Source organism: Dryobates pubescens, chromosome 15 (assembly GCF_014839835.1).
Source record: "Dryobates pubescens isolate bDryPub1 chromosome 15, bDryPub1.pri, whole genome shotgun sequence".
Lineage (NCBI taxonomy): Eukaryota > Metazoa > Chordata > Aves > Piciformes > Picidae > Dryobates > Dryobates pubescens.
In genome coordinates, this window is record NC_071626.1 from 16,173,908 (window position 1) to 16,197,664 (window position 23,757).

Genomic DNA, 23,757 nt, shown 5'->3' on the forward strand with positions numbered 1-23,757 from the left:
GCAAAGCAGCCTTGCGCTGCAGTCCACATGCCCTTTAAGCCTTGAGCATTAACAGTGATATTCTGTTTGTGTTTTCTTCTTGCATCACACTTTATAAACACTTGAAGGGAAAACACCACAGAGTGCATTCCTGCCTTTTCAGCTCTGGTGCTTGGGTTCTTGAAGCACCCCTTTCTGGAAAAGCCTGAAACCAGGGTAATTCATAAATCCCTTACAGAGTCCCAGTCTGCAAAGGTTCCAGGAAAAGCCACCATGGCAAGTATTAATTGCTAACAGTTACTATCCAGAGAAATACCTCCCAGTCACTTTCCTCACCCCTCACACAGTAGGACTGTCCAGCAGTCAGAGTTCAGAAAGTATTCTATGGAAAAGAATTACAGATAATATTGAAAATCCAATCATTCCCTATGGTATACACACCTTACTGTACTTTACAAACTGGTAACTAGAATACTTATCTCCTCAACAGAAAATAAAGTTTTTCTGAGTTTGTTTCCCTCTTTTGGACTGCCCAGGTTAATTTAACAGAGACTATTAATACAATAATAAAAATATTCTACATAAAGCTAATTGGGTTTGCATTGTTTTGATTTCAACAGCAGATTGACTGTTTGGCAGCTTGCAGCTTAAATAATTGGATAGAATAGAATAGAATAGAATAGAATAGAATAGAATAGAATAGAATAGAATAGAATAGAATAGAATAGAATAACCAGGTTGGAAAAGACCTTTGAGATCATGGAGTCCAACCTATCATCCAACACCATCTAATCAACTAAACCATGGTACCAAGCACCCCATCCAGTCTCTTCCTAAACACCTCCAGTGATGGTGACTCCACCACCTCCCCAGGCAGTCCATTCCAATGGCAAATCACTCTTTCTGTGAAGAACTTCTTCCTAACATTCAGCCTCCCTTGGTGCAGCTTGAGACTGAGTCCTCTTGTTCTGGTGCTGGTTGCCTGGGAGAAGAGACCAACCCCCACCTGGCTACAACCTTCCTTCAGGTAGTTGTAGACAGCAATAAGGTCTCCCCTGAGCCTCCTCTTCTCCAGGCTAAGCAAGCCCAGCTCCCTCAGCCTCTCCTCACAGGGCTTGTGCTCCAAACCCCTCACCAGCTTTGTTGCCCTTCTCTGGACACCTTCCAGCAACTCAACATCTTTCCCAAACTGAGTGTTATCTCAGACTATCAAATTCTTCATGGGAGCAAGTATGTGGGGCAGAAGAGGGAACAGCCATCCCTTCCCTCTGAGAGGCAGGAAAAGGAACAAGGGTGCCACCTTTCTCCAGAATTCAAGTGGGAAGGCACATTGTGCCTCAGGCCAGCTCTTTTGGCTTAGGACAACTTCCCTCCCTCATTGTTGCTTAAGATGTGGGTGTGGGTTGCTTGCTCCATAGCTTAGATTGCATCTCATCACTTTGGATTTTCATGCTTATAGACAGTCCCTCTCTCACAGGGTAAAGAGCCGTTGCCTCTACATGGCATCTTTTACCCACCATTTGAGCTTATAGATCATTTCTTAATTTTTCTTGAGTATTTTTGACTTTCTTTTTTTAGTCTCTCTGAAAGAAAGGACAATACAGCTATAAATTCCCTGGCTGTACTGGCCAGCCCAAGATCTTCATATTAGCTGTATTTTTGCTTTCAGAACTAATTGCTAGATTTGCCTGAAGAGCCTCAAGATACACTTGCTTGATGAAAGTTTGAAGGCATGGAAACTTTACACAGTGGTAGATACAATTAATTGTTTCAGGACATTGAGACACTTGCACATGTCCAGAGAAGGGCAACAGAGGCTGGTGAGAGGCCTTGAGCACAAGCCCTACGACGAGAGGCTGAGGGAGCTGGGGTTGCTTAGCCTGGAGAAGAGGAGGCTCAGGGGAGACCTTATTGCTCTCTGCAACTACCTGAAGGGAGGTTGTAGCCAGGTGGGGGCTGGTCTCTTCTCCCAGGCAACCAGCATCAGAACAAGAGGACACAGTCTCAAGCTGCACCAGGGGAGGTTTAGGCTGGATGTTAGGAAGAAGTTCTTTACAGAAAGAGAGATTGGCCATTGGAATGGGCTGCCCAGGGAGGTGGTGGAGTCACCATCCCTGGAGGTGTTCAAGAGGGGATTGGACGTGGCAGTTGGTGCCATGGTTTAGTCATGAGGTCTGTGGTGACAGGTGGGACTTGATGATCTTTGAGGTCTTTTCCAACTTTGGTGATTCTGTGATTCTGTGTGATTCTGTGATGAAACCCCTGCAGTTCTCTAGGACTCATGTCACAGAGGCATCACAGTTAGGTATGGGGAGCTCAGTGCCTGTATGAATACCAAACTGTGGGGAGATGATAGGCAAGCAATGTTTGGGAGCATGAGATATCCCAGGTTGTATGGCTTCCTGTGAGGCACAGGGCACATGAATGTCTGTGCATGAAACCATTCAGTCCTAATCTCCAATATTTTCAGCCCAACAAAAAGCATTATGAACAGCAGAGGTGAAGAAACATTTTTTCCAGTAGAAGACTGGCGTAAGAATCTGAAAATTTCTCAGTTTGAGTCTGAACCCTGCAATTACTGAGGGCACATGGAGCTCTTGCTTTATGAATAAGTGGCATTCAGGGATCAGGATAGAAGAACATGAAAGACAAAAGATACTGTCCAGAAAACAATGATTATTTCTTTATCAGCAGCACTTGGACCTTGAAACAATAACAAACTGTTCAGGAATTTACAAAAGGTCTTTTTGTACATTTGTGTGAAAGTCAGAGATAGGAAGCTGTTGATTTTCAGAAGTTCTGACTGGGTTTTGGATAATGGGAGGAGCAAACACTACCTTCCACAGTCCTTATTGGTGAATTAGAGTTATGTGAAGCTTTTTAACAAGTTTTTGTCTTGAGACCAAGTATAATCTGTGCTGGAATTGCTGCCCTGTGAATTCCAAGCTCAGGGCAAAAGTAGGGTAAAGGTAGTCACAAAGTAGAAGCTGAAACTATAGCAAAGAGTCAAAATCTTGAGGAGCTGCAGGCAGTTTAATTTTATTCACTTTTATTTTCTTTAAAGAAAGAATCCCTGCCAGTTCATTTCTGTCCACTGAACAACAGACTTTTTGTTTTAATAAATTTCCTGCAGAAAAGAAGCCTGTATTTGAGCCATTCTGATTATCAAACAGAAGGAAAAGAAGTAGCCTGAAAAACCCCTCATTCAGTTAATGAAAACAGGAATTATATCTCTGGATGATGGAAGGAAAAAACATTGCAGAACGTGGGGATAAGAATGGAACACAGCTGCACCTGTGATAATGAATTAGAAAGATAAATTGGCAAAAGATCACTATGCTCCAACCTGCAAACCTCTGCATGTCACGGTGTGATAATAATTTGGATGTGCTGGTGAGCCCTACTTAGACTGAATGTCTTTTTAATTCAAAAAGTCATTAAGGTTGCTTTGGAAAACAAGAGACTGAAGAGCAAACGAAGTAAGAAAACTATTTTAGGTGAGGATAGGAAATGAGGCAGTAAGAGACCTTTCAGGGAAAGCCGGGTGAAGGAAAACGTGGAGCGGAAGCTGGAAAATCTGAGGAACTGGAGAAGAAACCCACAAGAAAGTAAAAGGGTATGGCAGTGATGAAGGATATTCTCCGATCCAGAAACCTCTTGCTCGTTGTTCTCATTCCGCTTCTGCTACTTCCTCTGCCACTTTTGTACCCCAGCAGCGTAAGTACTTTTTAATTTTCTTTTTAACATGACTCCTGAGTGCAGCAGGTAGTCATGCTGGATAAGTCTGCACTGTGCAAAAAGGAAAGATAAAGACCTAAATAAATATTGCTTTTAGAAAAATCAAGGACTCCAATTTGGGAAGGTCACTGAGAAGTCATCACAGTAACAGCTAGTGTTAACTTGAGCCATGTGACAAGCAGAGCTGAAGAACAGTGTGAAGTTTATAAAGCATTACTTTAAAGCAGAAATAGTACATCTTTCCTTTCTCTGCAATAATGAGTGTGTGTGTGTGGAAAGGGGAAGAGAACAAACATGTCCATAGAATTTTTTTTAAGGAGAAGTCTTTAAAAGGAATACTTCTAGAGGCTTCAGTTTTCAGTAATGAGTATGCATAGAGGGACTTTCAATTTAATGTGGGTTTATAGACTAGCAGTTGAAGTGAGGTGAGAGCTACAGCTTGGGTGTAGGACTATACACGGACTCTAAAGCAGATGTAGGTACCTCTACTCAAACATTGCAGCTCTGGCAGTGGCTGTTAAGTGACGGCTTAGATACCTATGCAACTGAAGTACAAAGGAGGGAACAATATGTGCTTAGCACACAGACCAGGGAATGGGAATGAATGCAGCTTAATTCCTGACGCTGTTTTGAAGCCACTGTTTTGAAGTACCCTTGCCCATGTGGTTAACTCCTCTATAAACACGTATCTGCAGCTGAAAATATTGCTGCATTCCAGAGATTATGATCAACTTATCAAAACTGGCAATATATTGAAAATTCTGCAGCTAATGCTTCCATAGTTCTAGACATAAATCTGTCCAAATGGTGCAGCAATATCCATTCCTTCCTCTATGCTGCTAAAGGTTATTTCTTCTTTCTAGTATCAGAGAATTTATGGATATTACTGCTTCATCAAATAGAAATGCAAAGGATTAGAAATTGTACAGCAGTTTTCAAGAACAAAACCGTAGTATTTTCAATGTCTCTCTCAGTTGCCCTCTTGCAGTATTTTCCCATCTCTTGCTTCTCTCTTGAGTAACAGACAATTATTCTCTTTTTCAGAGAACAGAAAGGCTTACCATTTCACAGAGGCTTGGTTTTTAAAAAGGGTTTCATTTCCCCCAGTGTTACTGGAAGGGCAGTATAAGAAGAGATACTCCCTGACATGCCCATATGGGACTGTAACTGCACAACGCTCTGTGGTGACTGATAACCCCAAGGAACATGAGATTTATTGTGCTCAAATTCACCACTCATGTTTGCTCCCTACTGGGTTCAGAAACACAAAATGCAATAAGGAAACCCTTTAATAACCAAGGGTATTATAATAGCATCATACAGGTGTTGAAACAGAAGTTCACTGATATCATTGCTGCAAGTACTTCTATTATACAGTACGAGCTACACTATACTCCACACCTCATGGTACAGCTTTACTATAAAGTGATATGAAAAGTCATCAGATAATGTTTTATATCCTTTTCATTTATATACATGAATCACCACAGATGGTAAAACAGAGCTGTGAAACTGACCCAGAGTTGAAAAAATGTTTATAATGTTATTAAGAATACATCTACATCAAATAAACTCACAGCTGACAATACACTATTCAAGTGGTTTAGTGTAGCAATTATTTTGTTACAACTATGATTACTTCTTGAATTTGTTGTCTGATGACTTACTTATATTTTCATTTATCAGACAATTATATTAGTTTTCTGCCTTTCCTGCAGAGATCAAAATTACCAGATGGTTTACATTTGCATTTCTGCAGGGAATCAGCTTGCAGCTTCTTTGATGATATCAGCACAACACTGGAAATGTCAAAGGAGCATTACATGTGTAGTGGCAAGAGCGATCAAAGGGAGCACGAGGACTCAGCACTGTTTGTAGATATAGCTTATGGAAATAACGTTCACAGCTTCTTCTCTATTATTTCATGACAAGAAAAGGTTGAGTAAAAAATAAACATGAGAAAATTTGCTTGAATTCTTCTTGCCTTTTAAAAGTTTATACCCAAACTAGGACTTGTAGGGTATGCTTGGGACACACTCAAGTGTCTTTCACATCATGACAAATACAGAAAAACACATTGTGTGCTTTACACACCATGGGTCTTTTTCATTCTCTCTTTATTCCTCTCATTGTTAACAGCAACATGTGAGAATCATCTTTTTTCTTTTCTTTTTTCTTTTCTTTTCTTTTTTCTTTTCTTTTCTTTTTTCTTTTCCTTTTCTTTTCTTTTTTTCTTTTCTTTTCCTTTTCTTTTCTTTTCTTTTCTTTTCTTTTCTTTTCTTTTCTTTTCTTTTCTTTTCTCTTTTCTTTTCTTTTCTTTTCTTTTCTTTTCTTTTCTTTTCTTTTCTTTTCTTTTCTTTTCTTTTCTTTTCTTTTCTTTTCTTTTCTTTTCTTTTCTTTTCTTTTCTTTTTTTCTTTTTTTCTCCCACTTTTTTTCCCATAAAGCTATCAGTGATAGCATAAATCATGACACATGAATTTATTCACTTGTGAACAGGATCTCCTATGACCACTGATCCTGTGACCACACTGAACCCAATCGAGGACACATGGCTGACACCTCACAAGCCAGCAGGAGTTGCTGTACATGACCTGCAGCATCGGGTGACACTGACACTGACATAAGAAATCAGCAGAATGGGCCCTAAAACACAGAACATGTTCTGAACAGCCACAAATGGCAGACACTTGTTCACCTTCGGTTTTATTTACATAAGCTGAAGGGAGGAAATTGTAGTGTGATCCTATCAGCTGAAAGACAGTAGTACAGTCGTCCAGAAGGCAAACAACTACTTCTTTGCACAGCTTAATTGTGTGCCCTCTTGCAAACTATGCAATATACATCTTTAAGCTGGCAAATCTCTAACACAGAGTTTATTCTTTTTATTTTTCAAAATCACTTTAAGATCCTCAGATGTTTTATTTAGAAAAGCTTCATGTATGACCCTTATTATTTTTAGCCATGACTTCCTTTCATCTCTTCTTTTCCCCTGTGAAGCTGACTGAAGATGGATGTTAGTGCCTTCAATCATTGTATGTCTTCCCGTTCCCTGCTTCAAGCTCTAAGATGGCCTTAACAGCCACTTTCAGCTGCACAACCAGCAGTGAAAAGGATGAAACAGTTAAAAGCCACAACTTTAGTCCAGTACTTAGTAGTTTTGGAAACATTAATTAAATATATAAATTCAGTTCAAATAAATAGAAGAGATTAATATGGTTTCTCTTGGAAATGAGCAGATTTAAAGTACAGAAAATAAAGTCAGTTCCCAGACAAGCTGATTAAGCTTTTAGTGGAGATTATCAAACTTGGCTTTCCTAGCTGTCTACCCAGTTTCATACCATTAAAAAAATGTGCTTTATTTCACTTTTGTTTCTAAACTGATTACAGCCTACTGTATAGGAAATAGACTAAGTGCCCATCACAGTTAAGTTTTGCTAGAGATGAAACTTCGCGCTATCCTATTACGTTTCCACCAGACTACTTTATTGCAATACACAGAGGAGCAACAGAAAACAACAGTCTGTGTTCAAAGAAAATAAAGAGAAGTATATTTTTGGAGTGAGAAAATAATTTGGAATCAGGTTAGGATGAAATTCATTTTCTGAACGTTGTCAAAACATAGCTCTTGGATCTTACATCTTCTCTGCTTTAAAATCAAAATCAATTCTGGTTCATTAAAAAGCATTTTTCTCCTCAGACAACTGCTTGTTGTCTCATAGAGCCCATGAAAACATAGTCATTTGCTAGTAGAATCTAATGAGTTAAAAAAAAAATGTGATGAATAGTAGGTCACAAAAATGACCCTATGCACTGTTCTCTGTGGAATATTAATCGTGAGGTTTAATGCAGTCAGAGGTTACTGAGCAGCAAGATGGCTAATGTTTATGAGCCAGTCTATCAGCTCCATAACTCTCATCTGAACTATTTCAATGTTCCTAGTAGGGATTGCTAAGTATCTAATGCTTGTCATCTCACTTCTTAAATTGTTTCAAATTTTAACTCAAAATTATGTGGGGTTTTTTGTTTGTTTGTTTGTTATTGAGTGGTCACCTGAAGTTGTTACAAACTCAACATCAGTCTTTGGAGTTCCAAACAGCGTAGCAATTCTGTTTCATAAAATGAATGCTTCATAATCCATGAATATGAAAAACCATCTCTGATCCTATCCATTCTAAATTGACCACCTCTAGACACACAGAATCACAGAATGTTAGGGGTTGTAAGGGACCTCCAGAGATCATCGAGTCCAACCCCTATGCCACAGCAGGATCACCTAGACTAGGTCACACAGGAATGTGTCCAAGCTAGTTTTGAATGTCTCCAGAGAAGGAGAATCCACAACCTCTCTGGGCATCCCATTCCAGTGTTTTGTCACCCTCAAAGTGAAAAGGTTTTTCCTTATGTTCACATGGAACCATCTATGCTCCGGCTTACATCCATTATACCTTGTCTTATCCTTGGACATCATTGAGAAGAGTCTGGCTCTGTCATCCTGACACTCACTCTTCACATATTTATAAACATGAATGAGGTCACCCCTCAGTCTCCTCCAAGCTAAAGAGACCCAGCTCCCTCAGCCTTTCATCATAAGGCAGATGTTCCACTCCCTTCATTATCTTTGTGTCTCTTTCAAGTAGTTCTTTGCCCTTCTTGATTGGAGGTGTCCAGAACTGTCCAGGACACAATATCCCACATGTGGCCTCACTAGGGCAGAATAGAGGGGGAGGAGAACTTCTCTTGACCTACTAACCACTCCCTGTCTAATACACCCCAAGATACCATTTGGCCAAAAGGGCACATTGCTGGCTCCTGGTTATCCTTCTATTCACCAGGACCCCCAAGGCTCTCTCCTCTATGATGCTCTGAGTCCCCAGCCTATACTGGTCCATGGGGTTATTCTTTCTCAGGTTCCCAGGTGCAAGACACTACACCTGCCCTTGTTGTACATCATTAAATTTCTCCCCATCCAACTCTCCAGCCTGTCTAGGTCCTGTTGGATGGCAGCAGGTGTGTCAGTCTCTCCTCCCAGTTTTGTGTCATCACCAAACCTGCTGACAATGCACTCTGTTCTCTCATCCAGGTCATTGATAAATATATTGATTCATTGCATTGAATTCAAATCCCTATATACTCTTACTTTAGACTTTACCACCTCATTCACAAAAGTGGGAAAAAAATATATAAGGCTAGCACAAGCTTTTTGATTTGCACAAGTACCTGTGGGAATTTCTTGTGTGGCTTCTTATGCTGCTTAATTTGGGAGTCATCCAGTCAGGGAAAAAAATCAATGAACTTGTATTGTAACACTAAAACAACATCTATGAACAGTAAATTTTCTATACAATAACAATTGTGAGATGTGAGCCTATATGGCTCAGTAAGATGACATGAAATATCCAGTGAATGATGAAGAAGAATGGATAGATTTATGGCTGGTGTAAATCAGGGCAGACCTACTAGCAAAAATATTTCCCTGAGGGCAATTTCTGTAATTATTAACAAGAAATATGCCTCAATTTTTTTCTATAGGTAGTGATAGGACTAGGGGGAATGGAATGAAGCTGGAGGTGGGGAGATTCAGACTGGACATGAGGAAGAAGTTCTTCACCGTGAGAGTGGTGAAGCCCTGGAATGGGTTGTCCAGGGAGGTGGTTGAGGCCCCATCCCTGGAGGTGTTTAAGCCCAGGCTGGATGAGGCTCTGGCCAGCCTGATCTAGTGTGGGGTGTCCCTGCCCATGGCAGGGGGGTTGGAACTAGATGATCCTTGTGGTCCCTTCCAACCTTGGCTGATTCTATGATTCTATAGGTTTCTATGCATAACTGAACCTAAGGAGAACCCAGTTGAAAGCCATAAATAAATACCACCTAGCTAAAACCCAAAAACCTGTAGAACTTCCTTGGATTAATTGCATTTTCCTGTAAAAATACCCAGCAGATAGCACCTTTCTCCATCATATATCATCTCTCCATGAACCCTCAGCAAGACATTGTCATGGCTTGCCCTACCAGAACCCTGGACAGCAGCAAACTGGTTTGATTAACTGCATTAATCCACTGCCTCTAAGTCCTTCAGGTCTGTGGTCTTCTTCCAAGGGTCTACAGGAATTAAAAGCAAATAAAATCCACTAACAGAAATCCTAAGTGTGCACAAAGTATTTCCCCAAAGAGCTGCGATGTAGCTTTATGCATGCTATGGTAAATGACGTTATCTTCTGATCCTGAAAACCACAAGACCTTGTTCTTGTCCAATATTGGAAACAAAGTTGTGTGGAAATAACAGTTCCACAGGCCTGGTCAGAGGAGTCATGGTTTGAATGCTTGGTAAATCTTAGATTATAGAAGTCAAACAAATCTGTAAAAGAAGTTTGAATCATTATTTTGCTGATAAATATATTTCTCTCAATATTTTACCCTACTTTATGTGCAAAACCTTTCATTTGCATCTTCTTTTCTAACTGGTCATATGACAGCTTAAATTTCACACCCAAACAGCTGCACCTTAGGAGGTCCTCCTGCAGCCCTTGTTGATTTTTTTAAAGTCCATGCACCCGCAGTCTGATGAGTCCTAAGAATGCATTCAGAAGGCTTTTGCCAGCGGGTGGTTGGGTGGTTACACATAACCTCTGTGCTTTCTCCCTACAGGAAGCCTCATGTGCCTACGTGCTGATTGTGACAGCTGTATACTGGGTCTCTGAAGCAGTACCTCTTGGTGCAGCAGCCTTAGTTCCTGCTTTCCTATACCCATTTTTTGGAGTCATGAAGTCCAGTGAGGTCAGACATATATGTATATTTTTTTTTTTATAATTTACTATTCTTACTTTCAGGCAATTATTTGAATAAAACTAATCTTACTAGGGTAACAAGACTAAGAGGTATGGGAGAAAGAAGTATAGGTCTTGTAATGTGTAACCTGGGCTGTTGAGTTCTTTCTTTTACCAAAGACAGATATACAAAAGGCCAAGAAGACTGTCCATCCTGTCAGCCACTGCATCACCAACAATTCCCCAAACCAGGTGCATTAAAGTATCTCACCTTTCCCTTCCTTCTGAAGTGTGCAAACAGCAGCTGTGACGAACTGCAAAGTTTCCTCCAATTATATTTATTAAAGGTGCTGTATAAGGCAATAGGCTACATATTCTAAACCCAATTACCATTGCAATGAAGGGCAATGAAGCTGGTGAAGGCTCTGGAGAACAAATTATGAGGAGCAGCTGAGGAACTGGAATTGCTTCAGTCTGGCAAAGAGGAGGCTGAGAGGAAACCTCATAGCTCTCTGCAACTAACTGAAAGATTTTAGTGAAGTGGGTGCTGGTTTCTTCCCCATGGTATCAATTAGATACAATTAGAGGAAATGGTATAAAGTTTCATCAGGGGAGATGATGATCCAATCAGGGAGATTGGATATTAGGTAAAATTTCTTCACTGAAAGAATGGTCAGGCATTGGAATAGGCTGCCCAGGGAGGTGGTGGAATGATCGCACTGTAGGCGCACTTTGGGACATGGTTTAATGTCCATAGTGGTGTTAGGCTGACAGCTGGCCTTGAAGGTCTTTTCCAACTGAAATCACTCTATCATTCTATTGCTTACTGCATAAGACTAGATAATTTTGTTATTCAGGTGAATGACTAGTCCTTATCCAAGATGTAATTTAGTGCTGCTTTGTAGCCATGAGTTCTAAGGCAAAGGCCTTAGAACTGTGGCCCCACAAAAATTCTCTGTGATCAGTTCTGAATTTCCTTACTTGAGATTTTTGTGAGTGTTAGGTTTTTTTCATGATATGCCAAGAATTTATTGTACTACAACTTTTGTCTTTTTGCCTGCTTTTGGTTGTTTTTTTTTTTTTCCCTCTCTCTCTTTTTAGGAGTGAGAGGGCATCACACTTCATTTAAAAGGAATAGGAAATTAGACAAGAGCATAGAAGTACATAAAGCTACCATAAAACTTCTGAGTTTCTAGCACAATCTAGCACTGGAAATACTCATAAATGGATGGAATCAAGCATGAAACAAGTGGTTTATGTCCTGCCTTATTCCTCCCAGTGGTATAACAACTGTGTAATATAATCAGATACATTTCCATGCCACCACAGTTAAATATTTTCAACTTTTTTTTTTCCTAACATAAAAGCAAAGTAGTTACACATTTTCATTACAGAATTCTGGAGAATATTAGAGAAGCAAAATTTAAGGGCAGTGTAATATCAAATTAAATGGCAGAGAGACTATTGCAGAGAATGTTTTATTTGCTTTAGAGACAGAAATAAAATCCTTTATTTTGAACTAAATAACTCTGATGACGCTGCAGTATTTCCAGTCTGCTGTTCTTTAATGCCAAGGAAACCCAGGGCTCCTGGGTTTAAGCTGCAAATAACTCACAGCAACATAGAAGTTGCTGTGCATTGTGTACGTGTATGTGTATGTTAACAAGACTATTTATATTCACTTATTTCTCCAATGTGACTGTGAAAGGCATAAAGGAAAACAACAGATTCTTTGTGGCTTGATGGATTCCTTTCATTCAGTTCAAGATCTTTTCTTAACAAGGTGGCAGGAAAATGAAGAAAGTTAATGAGAAAGAAACTAGTGGAAGAAAGCCAAAAAAGCAATATTTAAAGGTTTTGGAAACCCAGCTATGATGGCCAAGTCTATTTAGGTCACCACAGGGATTTTTTAAATAAATATAATGAAATACTTAATTTGATGCAGCCTTCACAAAATAACATGACTGGGATTCCTGTGCTTTTTTGTAGAACATCAGTATAACTGAGGACAATGGGAAGAATACAGCTTTTACTAATTTTAAGTTGTTGGTTGGTTGTTTTCTTTTCTTTCTTTTTTTTTCCAAATGCTGGCACCTACATTTGGGCCTCAACATTTGGTTAGAGGAATAGTTCTGAACTAAAGATATGATGCATTTTGGAAAAGTATTCCAGTAACAGCCTGGGAAGGACTGCATCAGAACTAAATGAAAAATATAGATACATACCAAGCATCTGTCTGTAACTTCTATTTTCTCCCATTTTGTTTGTTTCCACAGAAAAGATTGTCTGTGTGTGCCTCTGTGTGTGTGTGTGTATGAATGTTTTGGTTTGTTTCATGTGTTGTTTTTGTAGTCTCTTCACAGAACATCTTTTCACATCTTAGCAAGCTCTACCTCTAAGGATGTTACTTTGAAGGCCCATGTGTGCCCTCTGATTTTTTCCTGTGACAGCTGATAATCTGTGCTCATTCTCTTTAATTTAAAGTTCTCTTATTTGAAACTTTTGTCCTATTTTCCTTTTACGATGGACATGGATTTCCATAGTGAAAAGTTCTGGCAGAGGGTTTGTGGATCACCACAGTTATATCCCAGCTTTTCTTTATTGAATTCAGAGAGTATGTTCCAAAGGACCTTTTTCTGAAGCTGTAGGTTCTAGGGATACCACATTTTGCCCAGCAGGTGAACAAGACATAAGAAATACAAACAGGATAGATAAAGACATCTCTAGAATAAGCTGCCTTCAGTGCAGAGGTTTGTGGCTGTTTCAATCTGGGCCTAGCTGAGCGTGATTCATTTCAGGCAGTGAACATCCTGCTCAAAGAAAATTTCTCTTGATATCTTCAAAGCTATGAAATCCACTAACAAGTGGGTACAGAGCCTTGCTATTTGTAAACACAGCATGTACAAGATTAAAGAGAACATTTTCACTTATGAATTCTTCATTTTCTCCAGCTCGATGTCATTCTTTCTCTAGGGAGAAAAATATCTTCAATACCGTATTTCTTCTCATATAGTATGCTCTCTGCAGAGAGTAGGTACTGCTTTTTTAACTGGTTGTTTCCCCCTTAATGCAGGTGGCTGCTGAATATTTCAAGAACACAACCTTGCTCCTCATGGGCGTGATTTGTGTGGCAGCATCTGTAGAAAAGTGGAATCTCCACAAGAGAATTGCCCTGCGCATGGTCATGATGGCTGGGGCAAAGCCAGGCATGTGAGTGAACCTTTGACTCTGAGGTAGTTGGAAAGAGTGCATAACAACTCTGCCTTTGCCATCCATAGGAAAAAGACCTCATGTCGTTATAAGTTCACTAATGAAAATATTAGCTAAGGAGGCCTTTGATAATTCTGAAAGTGCTTCAAGAAGATTTCCCTGTGTCACACTCCAGGTTGCTTCTTTGCTTTATGTGTTGCACCACCGTGCTCTCCATGTGGCTTTCCAACACATCCACCACAGCCATGGTAATGCCAATTGTGGAGGCAGTGCTCCAGGAGCTAGTGAATGCTGAGGAGGAGCATGAGGTCATCAATACTGCAGCCAGCACCATTATTGAAGAAAACGAGTCAATAGGTATTTGTCAATATTGGTCTTTCTTTTCCAATTTGTTTATCAATGGCCAGACTCACTGATAAACATAATTTAAACTCTATTGAGCCAGAGCTGCCTGACTTGTACAGCAAAGATGCTGGTCTGTGCTTTTTCTGTTTGTATCCTTATATTTCTTTACAAAAATGAAAGAAAGTTTCAAGATGTGATGGGAGACCTGAAATTGGGAAACTATTGTTGAATTAGAATATGTACTTAAGTTTGTGTGTCATAAACTCTTAGATCATAGGATTTTACAGGATTGGAAGAAAACCTCTGAGAAGAAAGTCAAAGAATGTAGAAGAGGCCCTGAAGTGTGCTCTGTGACAATTCCACACTTGCTCATTCTACCCCTGCCCTTCCAGGCTGCCCAGGTCAGAGCAGCTGCCATACAAAATATTGTACATACCTCTAAGGGTCCCATAAGTAAATAAGATGATTCTTTTCTTTCAGCTCATTGATTCCAGGCTCAAAATGGTGTCATCTAACTTTGTTATATGTAGGTATGATAGTCTTTTAATTGCCAGGGAGATGCGATCAAGAATGCAACACAATAAAATGTTGCATAAAGGGTCACAGAGTACATGAGAGGGTTTAGACATTTTGTGCAGTAGCTTCTCCCTTACCCCATAGGCTGCTTTCTCTTCCTTTGTTGCAGGTCTCAATGAAAAGCATGGCCAACCTTCACTGGAGCTTATCTTCATCAATGAGGAGTAAGAATGAACCCAGTACATCAGGACTGGAGAGTTGAGCCTTACACAGGTTGCAATGAGATAAACCCAGGAATAGAGCCAGGAAGGGCATGCAGAAGCTTACAAGTGAATGTTTCAAATGTGACTGACAAGGAAGGCTCATATGAGAAAAGGGATTAATGTAGTGGTCTGGGTCTCACTAAAGCTTCCTGGTATTCATTTATTTTTTAACATTATGGCCATTTTAGAGAGAAGAAAAATGCTTCTTAGTTTGAAAGATCTTCTTTAGAAGCGTGTGTTTGTGCTGTATAAGATAGTGCTGTCAACAGATTTTTATTTCTGTTCCCCTAAAAGGAACAGTGATGGAAAGGATCCAAGTACAGTATGGAGTGCCCACAGGACATACCCAGAAGGAAGACACTTACAGAGGAATCCTGGGGAAAGTCTGAACTTTCAAGAGCATTCAAGAAAGAGATGAGAGTGGGGAGATGAAGGAAGGGGGAACCAACAAAAGACAATCCTCTGCCCCAAACCCCTAAAATATAGACAAAGCTCTTCAGAAATTTGAAAAAACTAACAGTTTCCAGATTTCTATCTGGAGTAACGTCTACTAAGGTGGAAAAGGCAAATCAAGGAATGGATAAATTTCTTTGTTAAATTATCAAATTTAAGAGCAGATCAAGATAGATAGGACAGTACACAAAGTTATTGTCCTAAAACTATATTATAGGCTAAATCATGAGAAGCATCTTCCTACAAGGTGTGAGAATAAATTGCACATTCTGTACTTGAGCTCCTTCTATGTTGTTCACAAGTGTTCAAAACAGCTTCTTCTTACACTTTAAAAAGTTTACTTTAAAACAATCATTATTGTTCAAACAGCACAGTTGATAACTTTAGGTTAACTTGCAAGATCTAAGTAGTTTTCTCATTAGTCTGGTGACTAATAGGTTGTCCAAGAGTCCCTGTGCTATCTCTATCTCAGTCATATTTTCTGTGCTGTACAGAATCAAGTTTACAGCTTGGCACTGTGCCATAAATCCCTTTAATCCCTATTGAAAAGTATGTGTGGGATAGTTCATAAAAGAACTATTATTAAAATAGCATCACTTGAAAAAAGAGCTTGAAATTTAGTGAGAAAAGAAAAATACACATCTTCTGGAATTAAATCTGTTTTCCATGTCAAAGTAAAAGTTCAGTGGGTTGTCTGCATGGTCCATGTGCTACACGGGGGATTTTAGTGAAGGCTTTCATGGGGTACAGGTAGGTGCTCAAAAACAGCATTGAGGAGGTTTGCAAAGAACAAAGAATTATCCAGTGAGTAATTCCACTGTGAATGGAGTCCATTCCTAGAAAGTGGCATATGCTACCTAGAATACATATTCTTTCTTGCCTGGAGCTGGACATTCACAGGTAGCGTTAGGGCTGTGAAACATAATGATGACTCCTGTGTGATGATCGAATGACTCCTGTGTGATGGTCTAATGACTCCTAATGATGACCACCTCTTATGTGGTGATACTAACAAACACTTCACCATTCAGCAGGCACTAGTTCTCCCACAGATGTTGCCCCTCCTACCCATGATGTGTACATTTTTGAGGGAGCTGAGTGAACAGGCATTTTAAAAGTATATTTTCCTTTCTTTGTTTTTAGTGCTACTACTACTGACTTCAGCTCCTTGATGCACTCCAAGGTATTGTCATAGGTAGTATCTTCTCAGCAACACTGTCTTCTAATGAAGGAACCATCAGAGCAGAGTCCATGCAGCTCTACAACAAACTGCTCTTTCCTTTATTTCAAACAAGTAGTGGCTGCTGGCAGAGATTATGTATTGGAAGAATTTCCTGCTTTGTGTTTAACCTATCATCCTGCTTACACAAATTAGGTCAGGACATACTAGATCTGAAGTATTTGTTGTACTTATGGCTGAAGATCCTGAGATCCAGTCAGTAAACTAACAAAAGTTTCCAGCAAGTTCAGATACCATCTTTTATTGTCCAGGTATTGGTAGTTCCTGCAGCTGGGACACCTCAGTTGTTGGAACAACATACACATGCTACAAAGTCATAGCCTCTACTAAGCTATTAGTTAGATTTTCCTACAAAGCTGAGGAAGAAGAACTAAACTTCTTATAAACTGACATTTAAGATCACTTTAATATAAAATCAGGTTGGTTTGGTGCTTTTAATTATTTTTTTTTCTTTTTTTTTACAGTGTAAAGTTTACAGCTGAAATGTTAGTGTTGGGGTTTTTTGTTGTGGTGGTGGTGGTGTTTTTTCCAAAAGCCCTCTGCCCATGAACTTTACAAAGCATCATAAATTCTAAGTGCCTCTAGAAATAGAAAGGTTAATACAAAGATATTTGCCTCCCTACAGAGTATGAATGGTGTGCACATGATAGCCAACCCTCTTGGAACCATGAATCCTAAGAGCAGTGGGCAGCATCTGCCTCAGGTGAGATGTTAGACCTGGGATGGGTGAGGGAAAAGACAGGCCTGATCATCACCTGCTCCCCACTATTTCTTATTTGTTCCTTGCAAGCTGTGTTAAATGGAACTGTTTTCCAACATATCACAGCAGCCCTGGCTTGGTCCTTTGCTAATTCTTGCCCTCTTTTAGACGTGTCCTGCATAGGTACAGTCAGAAGACTCTCCCACAATGGCTAGTACAATTCATTTAGATTTACATCCAGTAATTTGATCATGTTTCTCTTCTTACTTGGCTTTTCTACCCACTTTACCTGAATAAAGCATACTTTAAAACAAACCAACTCAAAAATAACAGTCCCTGACACAAAATCCTATTCAAAACTAAACTAGCAGCAGGCATAGACCATTTAACTGTTCAGCTAGTTTGGTAGGTAGTCTTAGTATCCACCTCCTTTCTGTCTCGACAAATACCTACCCTCAAAATCCTCCATTACATAAGTCCATTCCAGTATTTCTACTTCTCCTGACTGGATCCAAGAAGGGATTGTTGTTTGGATTTCAATTATGTAGTATGTTAATGGCATAAATTGATCTCCAGGGAATATTAGGATAAAATCAACACACAAATCTGCATTCACAGCTCAAAAAGAATCTGAAAGTATTTCTCAAAAAAAAAAAAAAGGCTAACGCACTGCTTCCTGATACTTAATTCCCTCTTATAACCATTTCCCATGCACATTCAGTGGTTATTTTGCAACTAATATACATACTTCACTTTTAGTCTACAGGGATTTTATCCAGAGTACCCTCAAGTTGATGATGAATTTATATCATGACTGATTTTACTCCATAAACCCAAAGTCAGATTAATAAATTTAACAAATCTGTCTGTCTGAACCACTTGCTGCCTGGTTTTCTGATGCTAAATTACATCCTTGGTTTGCATGTGAAGTGCCTTGAAACACTCTATCTTGTTTTCCAGTAAAGGGACATGATTTACCAATATGGAGACTTTCTTGTCACTGCAAGAAAGCTTATTTTGGAGCAATTTTTTTCTTAGAGCTTTTTCTGGTCCAATCTTTTTCATGCCCTTTCTAAGACTTCTAGGACTCCATTCTGTCTCACTCAAGAGGCCTTGAGCCAGTAAAAGTGCAAAAAGTCCACTAAGCATTTGTCTGGTAGTTGCTCATAATCCTCAAGGATTATGAATTCCTACTGCTGCAGAATTGGCATCTTGCCCCTGCAGACCACAAAGGCTTTTGGTATCACACTGAGATTCTAGTCAGAACTGGAGCTGGCCCAAACCATAGCTAGAAAGTTCATTTATTGTTTGTCCTAGATTTCTGCCACAGACCAGGCAATTTCTGGTCCCTGTATGGATTTCTAGTTCTGATTCCTGTTAATCTCTGTAAGTAAAAACTGCCTTTTGTAACACAACCCCCTTGTTTCACTGGAACCAGTATCACCATGGCATTAAATCTAGCTGGGCTGCTGTTCTAATAACTTGCTTTCATTCCCCTCACAGGCTCAGATACTGGTCCTGCCTCCTAAGCCCTCGGAACTGCACCTGAGCACTAAGTACCGGTATCAGACCAGACATGACCACATGGTTTGTAAATGCCTCTCACTGAGTATCTCCTATGCAGCAACCATTGGAGGACTGACAACCATCATAGGGACCTCCACTAGCCTCATATTCTTAGAGCACTTCAACAAGTAAGTGATATTATGGTTGTGTGAAAGAGGTGATTGGGTCATTCACATCTCTGCGGCTGTCTCTCTAAGTTATTCACTACCTCAGGGAATGCTTGTAAGACATCTCTCTGAAGACAATTGTGTTTCCTCCTCTAATGCTATTACTAATAGATAGTGGCTGAAAGGGGGAGCTCAAGTTAAAACACATCCATGCATTAATCTCATGTAAAATAAAAAATTGTCAGCATATGGCAACATTTAAATTTCTTCAGCAACTTCTTTTGATTTTTACAAACTTATAATCATGAAGGCAGCAGACACTCTGGAAGGATAAACACTAAAGCAAAGAAGATATGGCAGAGATGACAAAGAGAAGCATTCTCAGAAGAAATGTCATAAAACCAGCCTTAAATTGTTCTATGGATTCTTTGGAAGCAAGTTCTTATGGTTGCTGGGGCAGCCTCTAAACAACTGACAGACCTCTCCCTTTCCAAAGAGGAAAAGAAGGGGAATGAGAGAGAGAGATTTATGGTTTGGAAAAGAATAAAACTACTTTAACAAAAATTATGACAATGAAATTAAATATTTGCAAACATATACAAAACTAATATGGAACTCAACCCCCAATGGTAAATAATCACACACAACACTGATGCTGTGTCAGAATCCTCAGACAGCAGCAGACAGGAACCAAATTCAGGACGTGGGTTCTGGAACTGGATTCAGGAACCTGCAGATCAGGATCAATGGCAGAATGGACAAAGTCCTCCTTGGATGCCAGCCAATGGAAGAACAGAAAGCAAAGAAGAACTTGACCCTTGTGATCCCTCAGGTTTATAAAAGATATGATGTACATGGAATGGAATGATTCACTGGTCAGTTTAGGGTTGCCTGAACTGTTCACTTCTCCTTGCAGGCAAAGCCTTTTACTCTGCATCTCCAATGCAGTGCACAAAATTTAGCAGCGACCTTGCTCTGCAAGCCAATCCTTGGGACTAACTATAAACACCAAGTGTAACCACTGCTATAAGCAGACATTGTCTGTGAACACCTGCTATTAACTTCAGGAAGTGCAGTCACTTAGAAGAGACTGAGCTGACAAGAAACACCACTGATCAGAATCAGTTCTGTACTAACTCAAATTAGGACATGAACCTAGAGGCATCACTAGTGGTGCTTGTGCTACTCAACATGAATGGAAAAATAAATAAATTTTAAAAGGTGGCCTTACACTCTTGCTTGAGAAAAGATGCAAAGCAGCTCTCTGGTCAGTTAAGTATTTCCTTTGTCCTTTCCTTTGAGATCCCAGGGCTCTCAAAGACATCAACAGCTGAAGATGGGTGGTACTTCTCCTCATGCACAAATTTGTGTACAACCTTAAACCTGATTTTGATAATCTACAGCTGCCACTGCTGCAACGGTACCCTTCCTCTCTCTCTCTGAAATGGTGCTAGTGAAGATATCTAATTTCAAAAGCCATCCTGAACCCAAGGATTTGGATTTTACACAGTATCCAAAGATCTTGTTATGATAGTTCCATCAAATGTACATACGAAACTTTGTCTGATCTGAGCACACTGAGGTCATTATTTGTGCAGTCCACAATAAGACATAGAAAGAGATTCTGGGTGATTTAATTCCAAATCTAACACTAACAAGAGCAGTAACAAAAAACACAGGCAGAGCCAGAACTCCACTCCTGATAATTCCAAGGGTTATTGAAGCTGGCTAGACAACCTAGACCATCTGATTCTAAAGAGTGAATTTCTACAGGGTTTGTTTTGGTCAGGGGCTGTCAATGACTGACATTCTTTGGCAATTGTTATCACTCTGCACATGTCAGGTAGATGCTGCAAATACACAATGATGCAATTTTTCTATCATGCCATGACAGATGTGTGTGCATCTATGGTGTCTGTCCTTTTACTGCTCTAACTTACTGTGTATCCTTTTTTTCCTTTACAGCCACTATCCAAACGCTGAAGTGGTGAATTTTGGAACTTGGTTTTTATTCAGTTTCCCCATCTCCCTCATCATGTTGGTCCTAACTTGGTTCTGGATGCATTGGCTGTTCTTGGGTTGCAAGTGAGTGCAGATTTTTCAAGAGGCATGGATTGTGAAAGCCAGGTGGCTATGACTTCTCTAGAACATGCCTCATAAAGATGTTCCCAGTTGCAAATGGTGAAAACTTCCTTCCTTGTTCCTTCTTCTTGCCAGAACAATTGCTGGAGGAAATCTTATTGCTTAGCTGTGTTGTATAGACAGCAGTGTACAGTATTGCTGCTTGTGTGTGAAGTGCCTTGGTATTTCTGGTGAAAGTCCTTACTATGCAGTCAACCAGTGTTGGTTTGTTGTTGTTGTTGCTGGGGTTTAGTTTGGTTTAGTTTTTTTTTTCTTTTACCTTTCATGACCATGAGGATCTCATAGTGGAACAAAAATCTTGTTAGAAGTTCTTTTGGAAAAGTACAACTTAAAAGATGAACAGAAAAATAACTGTTACTTTTCAGACCTTCCCCTCGCTCAACGTAATCAGTGTATGACTAGTTAAAGGTAAATAGATTCCATATATATTTCTCTTTAAAGCTGGAATCACTCACTGCCTAAGAGATGAATAGCCTTTGATACCAGTAAGTCCCTTAGCCCTCCAAAAAGAAGAGAACCCAGTCTCCTAGTTCATTTGTACTACATATTCCTTTTGCAGAGGCACTCCACAAAGTTAATGGAAATTGACTAAATGTGTGCATTTAGAGTGGATCAGTTAACCTGCATTAAATCGTGGTGCAGGCACATTTGCTCAGAATTAAAGTGGCCTTAATTTGATTTAGTTTACTTTTGAAAGTAAGATGAACTGACATCACTAATTTATTTCACCTAAGACAATAAATAAAATTTTAATGACTTTTGCTTGCTGCTGACCTTGACTAGATTTGAAGAGGTAATTTAGAGGTGAACAGCGCCATATCCTTCTCTCAGTCAGTCTCCTGAGCCCTGAAGTTCCAAATTAAAAGACTAAAATAAGTCCTTTTTTTTTTAATCTTGAGAGCAACAGGCCCTAACATGACCCTCAATTACTCTCTTTTTAAACAAATAAATATAATTCAAATTCCACACTGCATCCAAGACCTCATGCTGATTAATGTTGCTCTAAATAATACCAGACTGAAACATTATTGACTTTTTGAGAAGCAGAGGTTGATTCCAAGCCTCCTTAATCTCTGCCTCCTGTTTACTGCAGTTCATTAAAGAACATACTATGTTTGGAGCTTGGCTACAATTTTCTTACTTCATAACCACCCAAAGACTAGAAACACTTTGAATATGTTGAAACAGCTGCCCAATGCCTGTGCATAAATGTTTAATGAATTCCAATAATGTTCATGTTTTTTACCTTAGAAGCCCAGTGTCATCCATCTGTTTTACTTGGTCCAGTTGGAACAAAGTGTCAGACTTGCTTTTAAGACTCTAGACTAAGTCCAAAGGGAAGGATAATGGACTCACCAAAGTATCCTTGTCAGCAAAGCAGAGCTAAGGGTAGAATTGTTACTGTAGAACTGCCTATTACAAACCATAGAACTCTTCTCTTCCAGCAGCTGTGTTGAAGAGAGTTTGCAAGTATCTTAATTTCCATTAGGAAAGTCCAGACTTTGTTACAGTATGAAAGTAATCTGAGATATGGATTTGATGGGTGGACTGTTCAGAGGATAAGGCATTCACTGGATGGTCACATCCAGAGGGTAGTACTCAATGGTTTGAAGTCCAGATGGAGACCAGTGACAAGTGGTGTCCCTCAGGAGTCCGTACTGGGACCTACACTGTTTAATATTTTTATCAATGACACAGACAGTAGGATCAAGTGCACCATCAGCAAGTTGGCAGATGACACCAAGCTGAGTGGTGCTGTCAATACACCAGAGGGATGGGATGTCACCCAGAGGGACTTGGACAAGCTGCAGAGGTGGGCCCAGGTGAACCTTATGAGGTTCAACAAAGGCAGGCAGGTTCTGCACCTGGCAAGTGTAGGGTTATGCACCTGGGTCGACACAATCCTCACAATAGTACAGACTGAGGTGAGAGCAGCCCTGTGGAAAAGGACTTGGGGGTGCTCATGGACAAGAGGCTGGACATGAGCAGGCAGTGTGTGCTTGCAGCCCAGAAGGCCAATCACATCCTGGGCTGCATCAAGTGTGGCCAGCAGATCCAGAGAGGTGATTCTGCCACTTTGCTCTGGTGAGATCTCACTTGGAGTACTGTGTCCAGCTCTGGAGCCCTCAGTACAGGAAGGACATGGACTTGATGGAGCAGGTCCAGAGAAGGGCCACAAAAATGATCAGGGGGTTGAAGCACCTGTGCTATGAATACAGGCTGAGGGAGCAGGGCTTGCTCAGATTGGAAAAGAGGGGGCTCTGGGGAGACCTAATAGCAGTCTTTCAGTAAGTGAAGGGGGCAGACAAGAAGGAAGGAGAGAGACAGTTTACAAAGGCCTGTAGTGACAGGACAAGGGGCAATGGCTTAAAACTAGAGATTTAGATTGGATATTAGGAAGAAGTTTTTTACCATGAGGTTAGCGGAACAGTAGAATAGGTTGCCCAGGAAGGTGTTTGGGGTGCCTGATATATAAAGTGAGGTTTGACAGGGCTCTGGAGGATGAGCTTAGTTGAGCTAGTTGAGCTTACTGCAGAGGGGGTTGGACTAGATGACCTTTGGAGGTTACTTCCAACTCAGACCGTTCTATGATTGTATAATTCTATGACTTCACCTAATTTTCACACCAATGCATAGCAGGTATAAATGTATTCAGTTAGGAAACGTGCCTGTGCTCAAATGTCTCTGGCAGCAGTACAGGCATTTTTCAGCTGGACAAAACACTAGGGTAATTGC

General features: G+C 40.1%; 1 protein-coding gene across 1 annotated transcript in view; it reads left to right on the forward strand.

The window, feature by feature from the left end:
* Positions 1-2,893: 2,893 nt before the first annotated feature.
* SLC13A4 (solute carrier family 13 member 4) overlaps positions 2,894-23,757 on the forward strand; it is a 29,172-nt gene continuing 8,308 nt past the window's right edge. The window contains exons 1-9 of the mRNA XM_009903009.2: positions 2,894-3,696; positions 10,361-10,489; positions 13,553-13,689; positions 13,865-14,046; positions 14,720-14,774; positions 16,410-16,449; positions 17,132-17,209; positions 18,710-18,900; positions 20,845-20,964. Of these exons, the coding sequence (XP_009901311.1) occupies positions 3,598-3,696; positions 10,361-10,489; positions 13,553-13,689; positions 13,865-14,046; positions 14,720-14,774; positions 16,410-16,449; positions 17,132-17,209; positions 18,710-18,900; positions 20,845-20,964 (1,031 nt within the window). The 5' untranslated portion in view covers positions 2,894-3,597. The remainder of the gene's footprint in view (positions 3,697-10,360; positions 10,490-13,552; positions 13,690-13,864; positions 14,047-14,719; positions 14,775-16,409; positions 16,450-17,131; positions 17,210-18,709; positions 18,901-20,844; positions 20,965-23,757) is intronic.